The sequence below is a fragment of the Leuciscus leuciscus genome (genome assembly GCF_965113295.1).
Source record: "Leuciscus leuciscus genome assembly, chromosome: 4".
Lineage (NCBI taxonomy): Eukaryota > Metazoa > Chordata > Actinopteri > Cypriniformes > Leuciscidae > Leuciscus > Leuciscus leuciscus.
In genome coordinates, this window is record NC_138728.1 from 37884487 (window position 1) to 37893170 (window position 8684).

General features: G+C 39.2%; 1 protein-coding gene across 1 annotated transcript; it reads left to right on the top strand.

Moving 5' to 3' along the window:
- Positions 1-3751: 3751 nt before the first annotated feature.
- On the top strand, positions 3752-5781 carry LOC309497260 (uncharacterized protein; the record flags this gene model as incomplete). The annotated part of the gene is made up of 5 exons (XM_082167489.1): positions 3752-4324; positions 4476-4574; positions 4723-4809; positions 4929-5022; positions 5130-5781. 5 exons carry the CDS (start codon positions 3752-3754, stop codon positions 5429-5431), a joined length of 1155 nt encoding a protein of 384 aa, XP_082023615.1. The 3' UTR covers positions 5432-5781.
- Positions 5782-8684: the final 2903 nt, after the last annotated feature.

Genomic DNA, 8684 nt, shown 5'->3' on the forward strand with positions numbered 1-8684 from the left:
AAAAAAACGCATTATATTTCATTTGAGTTATTTTTAACCTTAAATAATACTACCAGCTGATAGCTCTGTGTATGTTTACAGCATTAGTTGAGATTTTTTTTTTCTTGAGAAAAGTTAATGTAATAATCTTGTGTACCGAATATTAATCCAAATGAGTCAATATTAAATCAGATCACAAGAATTAAATTAAATTGAAATCGTGAAATGTGTCAAGCAATAATAAACCTGATTACAATAAATAAAACATAATCTCCTTATTTGTTGGATTATTATTATTTTTCGGTAACTCTTGACTACATGTGCTGAAAAAAATTATAAATAATATTTCATAAAAACCTTTAATATTGCCAAAGAAGTAGGGTAACACCAGTGACAAAAAAAAAAAGGTACATGCTGTCTTTAAATAAATGCACAAAAAAATCAAAAAAAATCATTAAGCTGTCATTTATGCGTATTCATAAAGTCAAAGGGTAGTCTAATAATGTGGTGCACGTTTAAATGTTAGAAAAATCAATCAATTTTAAGACATCTTGCCATACCAAAAGTGGACGTTTCTGTAGAATGAGCCTATAGTTTTGTGTATTATTTCTCCTAATCATATTTAGCACACCATGCCTAATAAATGTCTGAAGTAGCCTATATTCATTATTTTAAAGGTGCAGTGTGTGATTTTTAGCGGCATCTAGTGGTGAGATTTGCGAATTGCAGACAGTCAGTTACTCACTGCGTATCCCTCAAATTTCAAACTCGAATGAGAAGCTACGGCGCCGACGTAGGATCGGAAGATGTTGTCTGACGGTCTGAGTCTGAGTCAGCAGAGAGGTTTCTTTATATTATATTTTATATTAAATTATATTTACTTAATTATTCAGTAAAACATCATGTTATTGCGATTGTTATTTTTACTTGTTCATCATTGTGTTAGTCTTTTATTCACTGGCTTTACCATAGCCTGTTTCCATGCTAGTTAGTATAAGATAAGAACTATGGATAAGAGCATCAAAGCAGCTAGGTAAGGGGAAATAGCTAACGTTACGATGTCCGAGTCGTCGTTCAGACAGCATGTTTTTTTCCACGTTTGCAGAGTCAGGGACAACCTGAGTATTCTGCTGCGTCTTTTTCTGCTGCTTCTCATTCAAGTTAGTGACGAAACGCGTTCTGTAGCGCTGTTTGTTCGCTGTCGGCTACGGTAGAAACATGACGTCACGATATGTCGACCTTCATAGAAGGGGGTGGCCGGTGTTATGTAGATATAAATGACTCATTCTAAGGTAATAAAAACATAACGGTTCATTAAGTAAGGTCTTTATACACCACTGAAAACATAGTTATGGATCTTATATTGCATTTCTGTCAATAGATCCTCAGAAATATCACACATTGCACCTTTAAAAGGAACACACCGGCAGGCCTAATGTGAAATCAAAAAACTTTTCCAAATACTTTGTAGGCCACCATTCATGCAGCATCATATTCTGTAAATCAGGCTATGTAAATAGCAGCCTATCATAGAGAAGATAATATCTTTATCTTGAAATTGACATGAACATGGAGACTAACAGTCATCATTCATATTTCAGATTCTTAATTTAAGAAGTGTATTCAAGAAATGAAACAGCTATTCTGTAAATTAAGTTTGCAGTGGTGTTCAGAGCATAATTATAATTAAACATAATTATAAATTTCAAGTGTTAAAAAATAATTAGTCATAACTCTTATAGATATCCTTTGCAAACATACATATATTCTTACATATATTACCTTTTTTTTTTTTTTTTACTTTTTTCAGAAATTATGGCAGGTCTCCTCAAGTTGAGGCTTCGCTCCATGGAGCGTCCTGGAGGAGAGAGAAACCTGCCAAGGAATGAAAATGGTCCAGATGTGGTTTCAAGAATAAGTAAAGCTGCTGCTGGAATGCGGAGGTACCGGGCTAAGTTAAAGCAGAACCCTGAATTGTATGTACTGCATAGATTGGAAGAGCAACAGAGATTGAAGGAGTACAGGAAGAATCTATCAGATGGAAAGAAGGAAATTCAGAAAGCACAAGCCCGTGAAAGGATGAGAAGGTATAGAGAACGCCAGAAAGAGAATCTTCAAGGGGGTGAGGAAACACAAGGTGTCATGTCAAGAAAGCCTCAAACTAGGAGTGAACTGGAAAAAATAGCCGCAAGAAGGGAATCCTTTAAGAACAAGAAGCGTGAACAGAGAACTAGGATGTCTGCACAAAAGAAAAGACGAGAGAGAGAAAAGGATCGCAACAGGAAAAGGGTGTTAGCAGAAGCGAAGAAAGACTCAAGCATCAATAACAATCCACCTAATCACACGGGGCTGCAACACCTGCTAATCAGGAATCTAATCCGGTTCAAATACAGTGTCAGCTAAATGCAACACCTGTTTTGTCTACCAGTTCTGGGTACAAAACTGATTTTTCTAGAAGGAAGGCAACCTGGAGGATAAAAAGGCTGATGCTAAACAGTCCACAGAAGTATGGCACAATAGTAGCTGGCTTAGTTGTATCTGCAAGCCCGTGAAAAAAAACTGCTCTCCATGACATGATGCTTGGCGGTAAGGACAAGGATGTGGATTCTGTTTTAGGATATGTGAAGCAAACTTGCAAACAGATGTCCACAGCCAATAGAAGAATGTTTAATGCCAATCTTGCAGCCATCCTTGGATCTGCCAGTAAGCAAGTCAGGGATGCCTCTAGCAGAAAGTTAGGAATATCACAGAAGATCATTAGGAAGTATGACCGTCTGAGAAAAGCAGGGCATGATCCAGAACAACAAAAAACACGTTGTGATGCAGTAAGTGATGCAATTTGGCTTTCTGTGCAAGAATTTTTTAGAAGACCTGATGTATCAACCACACTGCCTCACAAGAAAACAGTCAGCAAACAAACTGGCTTACAGAAGCAAATCCTGCAGAAAAGCATGAAATCCACATACTCTGTCTGGCAAAATGAGAATCCCAACATGAAGTTGTGCTTCAGTAAGTTTTGCACACTCCGACCAAGCACATTTTGCCCTATGTAAAAGCCCATTTGAACCAATGCCTCTGTGAATATTGTGAGAATATGGACTTGAAGTTAAAGGTGATAAACCAGGTTGTCCAAGCAAAAAATCTGGACTGCAAAATCAGAGATCGATACCATGCAAGTGACATCACCGTCTGTCCACCTTCAGATGATGCCAGAAAGCTTCACAAGTTACCGTGTATTGACCGAAAATGTCAAGAATGCGGTGTTGATGCTGTAGAAGCATATCTGCAACCACTAGATGTAGCAGCAGAAGAAGAAGTCTCCTGGCAGGTCTGGGGAAATACTACAGTGCGTGGAAATCTTAGGAAGGCCCTACTACCCAGGTCTGGCCAACTTAAAGAATTGATCCAGGAGATGAAAAGTGAGCTCAAGATCTTACCCAACCATCTTTTTCAAGCTAGATGGCAGCAGCAGAAGTTCTGGGAAATAGTGAAAAATCCCCCCAAAGATTCAGTTGTCTGTATTATGGACTTCGCTGAGAATTATACATCCCTTTTACAGAACGAGGTACAGAGTGCCCACTGGGCTAAAGTCCAGGTTACAATTCACCCAGTAGTGTGTTTATACTCTTGTTCTTGTGGTGATCCAGAGCCAGTACGAGATTCAGTGATAATTGTGTCAAATGATGCCAAGCATGATTCCCATGCTGTCGCAGTATTTGTTAATGCTGTCACTGGTCATCTGAAAGAAGTTCGCCAACTTGCATTGTCCAGGATGATTCAGTTCACAGATGGATGTAGTGGACAATACAAGTCTAAAACTCCTTTTGTTGACATTTCCTTCGGTCAGCAGGATCTAGATTTGGTTGTAGAAAGACACTTTTTTGGGTCTCGTCATGGTAAGTCTCCATGTGATGGGGAAGGGGGCGTGGTGAAATCTGCAGCAGCTCGTACCGTCAAGGCTAGTGATGAAATCATCAACTCTCCAGAATCTTTCTTTAGATTTTGTGAGAAAGAACTGACAAAGCCTGCTCTTCTAGATTCTGGTACCTGCAGTCATTCCAGGCTATGTTTCTACTTTGTACCTCTTGAGCAAGTTGTTCGTGAACGTCAAGACCGGGTTGATGTTTGCACTGTTCCAGGGACAAGACAAATTCATGTTGTTCGAGGTCGTGAGCCGTACAATGTCCAGACTCGCAGGTTGTCCTGCTTCTGCAAAGCATGTGAAGAGGGCAGAGGAGAGTGTGCTGATAGGTCATACACAGGTCCCTGGGTTGATAGGGTAATCAAGCTGAAGAAACAGCCAGATGCAGATCCATCCCTGGACATCTCTGGTGTATCAGGTGAGGTAAAAGCCCTGTCAGCTTCTCTTCAAAAAGTGTACCACACATCAAAACTAAAAGATAACACTTTGTCATAGGGGTTAAAACTGGAAATTTTTTATACGTTTTCAGTGTAATTTAAGCTTTGATATTAACACTCATTTCTTTCAATTTCAGTTTCCAAGCCCAGACTCCGATGTAGGTGATCTTGCAGAAATGGGTGATCTAGTGGATGATCTCATAGAAGACTTAGAAAGTGGTAATTTCCAGCATGAGGTGAGTACAGATACTAAGTGTTCAAAAATATATTTTTTACATGGTTTTTCAGTTGCTAAAAATGTATTAAATTGTATACAGCATTCAATCACCTTACACATCATTGTACAGATTTTTTAACACAACAAATGTTTCACATCATTTTCAGGATCGAAGTGCTGCAACAAATGTACATGAGACTGACCCTGTTGTTGGAGCTGGCTGCTCCCAAACACAGTTGAACAGTGAGTCTCAGGTAATTGTCCATATTTTAGCGTCATCTGGAATTCCATACGAAGCTTAAAAGTTCACATGAAAAATGTGACCTGAACATTCTCTCTCTTTTTAAGTTTATTTCCTAATATAATTTTGCAGAAGTCCAGTCCTACAGTCATGAGAGTGCAAAACAGGCCCACAAGTGGAGAGAAGACAGAGAGACGGCAGCTAGATACGAAGCAGCTGTACAGATGTAAGCAGTGAAATCACTACCTCTTTTATCATGTTTATGGTTCATAAATAGGTGCTCATATAATTGCAAAAATAATTTTTTTCTGATATCCTGCTTTTTGCCTGCAGGTTCAGACCTCAAGAAGGACAGCTATTATGCTGTGTATTATGACCGCACCTATTACATAGGAAGAGTAACAGATCACTGTCTCTGTGAAGGTGTTGACATCCCTCATGTGAAGTTCAAGTTTCTACACAAAGACCCGGCATGCAACTCATTCTCATGGCCAAGGAGAGACGACATTGAGTGTGTTCATCCCATGTGGATCTTTTATGGACCTGTTACCATAACGGGACATGACCCATTCAAAGTTGCTGACTTGTTTGAAGTTGTTTTAGCATTCCAGGTCCGCAAGACACGGTCACAGTAGGTTATACCGAATGCCATGATTGTCACCAGGCAGATATCAGGTTCACCCTGACCGCTGCTTAACTGACATTTATCTGCCTCAACTGCCTTCCATTTACCATTTACCGTTACAAATGTTATTTCATTCACGATGTATGATCTTTAAATTTGATAGTATGATGACAGGTTATTTTAATGTGTTATGAACTTGTTCTATTCTATTCTATTCTATTCTATTCTATTCTATTCAGTTTTCATGAAATGGTGTTATTTTGTGTTACAGACGCAATCTTGCAGGATTGTTTAATTTTTTCCGTCCACGTTACACACGTTATAACTTGGAGTTAATAAGGAATTCCTTTGTCTTCAACATTTGGCAAATAAATTTAGAAAAATATACCTGTGGTATTTGTTAGTAATTTTGCTGGCTTTCAGTTTATGAACATACCAGACTCAAAAATGCACCTTTAAGTTTATAGAACAGATCATATTAGATGGCCACCCTGCCTGCATGGAAGTCCTATAACCAGTTTTGTGAACCATACACAACGCTTGACTCATAACTATACCAATGAACAAAGCAAAACATGAACTGGGATTCAACCAGAATTTTATTAAACTGAATTAGATTAAGTACACTTTCTGCTTGAACTTACACTGTTTTTCCGTCCATGTTACATACGTTAAATTTTAAATCAACTCAACTTTGATCAAAGTTTACTAGTTTACCATTGCCAGATTTATCCTGCCTTTCACACAGCTGTACCCCAGGTTTTCTCAGGATGTTAACCTGAGGACAATGGCTTTCTCCATGAAGATTTGATTTTGCAGGCTGTTGTCCTTGCAGTTAGGCCTAAACTGTGGAATCGCCCATATATATAAAAAAAAACATGCATCCATAATGTAAGAGAAGTTTCCATCTGAAAGGCATAGTGTTAATTTTTTGGTGGCTGAACTAATTAACTAAATGATAAAAAATTATTTAATCGAGTCAGACATTCTCATTGTTTCAATGATTTTCCTCTCACAGGGAAAACCTGGAGTCTGATGGCAATGAGCTCCCTCAGAGCCTGCAGGAGCTCAACACCAGAATCAAGAGGGGAAAGGGGGCGAAAAAAAAGTTGTGGGAGGAAATGGCCGGTAGACTGACTGCCAAATTTGGCCTGGTTTTCTCTCCAGCCAAAGTGGCCCGCAAATGGCAGACCCTTGTCGATGGCTACAAAGGTGTCAAGGACAATAATAATAGCACAGGGAGGGGGGTAGTTCAGTTCAAGTTTTTTGATCAGATGGATTCCCTTTTAGGAGGGCAGCATGACATTGAATTCCCAGTTGTGGGAGATACTGAGGGGGGCCTAAATGTCTGTAGGGCCGGAGGTGCTGGGTGCAGGGGGGGAACAGGGACAGCAATCAAGCGCATGGGATGTTTCTCCAGAGAATTGTGCAGGTACCAGCAGAGCAGGGGGTACACGGACACCAAACACACGTAGACTGAGAAGGACTAGGGCACCGGCAAACCAACTTGTAGATGTTATCCAGGACTCAGAACAAGCTAGCCCAGAGGAGACACAATGAAATACTTGAGGAAATGAGAGCTCAGCGGATTTCATTTGAGAATTTAATGAGAGAGTATCTCAGCAAGCAATAGAAGCAAATCCCGTTTGTCTCTTCTGTGGCTGTTCTGATTGCCTAGAAGGCCCTCAATTACTTCACACATCCTCACATAAGCATTCTTCCTTTACACACCCCTCCTCTCCCCTCTCTTTCTCACAAAAGGCTATTGTAGTGTTAATGTATTCTGTTCATTCGATTATATTTTTGGAGCATTGTTCCACTTGTGTTTTAAACATTTTAAATTGTTGTCATTAATAAATATAGTTTTGTCTTCATATATTTGCAGTTATTGTCTATTTTGCTGTTTGATAAATGCACAATGCCCCATAATAATACCTATATGTCCATGTGCCTTAACAGCCCCAAGCATCATCCATGTGATGGTCAAGTAGACATTACAACCAGTGGCGGAGCCAGAAGGGGGTCCGGGGTGGCACTGGATACCCCTGACATGTGATTGGCCACCCCGGGTGCCACCCCAAAATTTTATTTGCTACTGGCAGTTGCTGATGCTGATTTTTAAAAACAATACGTTCGCCGGCAGCACGCGCGCATTTTTCAAACAGACGAGCAGAGGACGAGAGATGGTTGCAAGTCGTCAAGATACTTCAACTTCACCGAAGAAACATCATATTTGAAGTAAGTTTTTAAGTTTTAGCATCAGGGTTGTTTGCTCCGAATACATTAATTCACGCATACAGTACCATGCCGTGTGTACGTTACAGTATAAACGCAGGCAAAGAAGAGCAGAAACAAGCGATATCATAATGCAATCACTATAGGACTGTGAAGCTAAGATCTAGCTACTGTGTTTTTATCATCATTCTGAATCTGATCTAGATGTAGTCTTTGATAAAAATGCAATTTTCTCAGCTTTTTGCTCATGTTGCTTTTTATGAAACTTACCAACATTCAAGTGTTGATAAAAAAGGATGCACGAAGCTAGAATAAAACAGATATTTTTTTGTTTAAAAGCACAGGGTCTGTTATTTCTTTTGACATGTTCAGATATTGTGAAAATTACCAAAAATGCTAATGGTGGCTACTTTTTTTTATTATTTGTTTATGCTGGCGAAAGAGTTAAGATAAAAATGTTGGTAATTGGATGATGATTAGAATATGAATATGATTGGAATCATATTTTCAATTTGTCATATTTTGAACAGGGTCAATTGAACATGAAAAGAAAGGGAGGGATATCAGAATTCTTTTTAAAGCAAAAACAGGCAGATCAGGTGCAAACAGACCCCAGCCCTTGCATCACCACTGGAACCCAGAGCAGCTCCCTACCTGAGGCTAGTCAGAGTCAGTGTGGTCAGACTTCAGGACCAGCAACAGGTCAGAGCATCTAGACACAGGCAATTAATCACATACCGAATTCAGGAATTTAAGTTAAGATGATTTAGTTTTGGGTTCCTGTTGACTTCCATTGTTTGTTTGTTTTTTCTACAATGGATGTTAATGGGAACCAAAACTGTGGTTACCAACATGCTTTAAAATATCTTCTTTTGTGTTCTGCAGAAGAAGGTCATACAGATGTGGACCTTTAAAATGCTGGTTCATGTGTGTTCTTGTTGTTGATGGCTGTGGCATATATATTGTGATTATACACTAATGGTTCTTGTGTTATAAATAGATGCATCAAGGGAGGACACAGATACCTC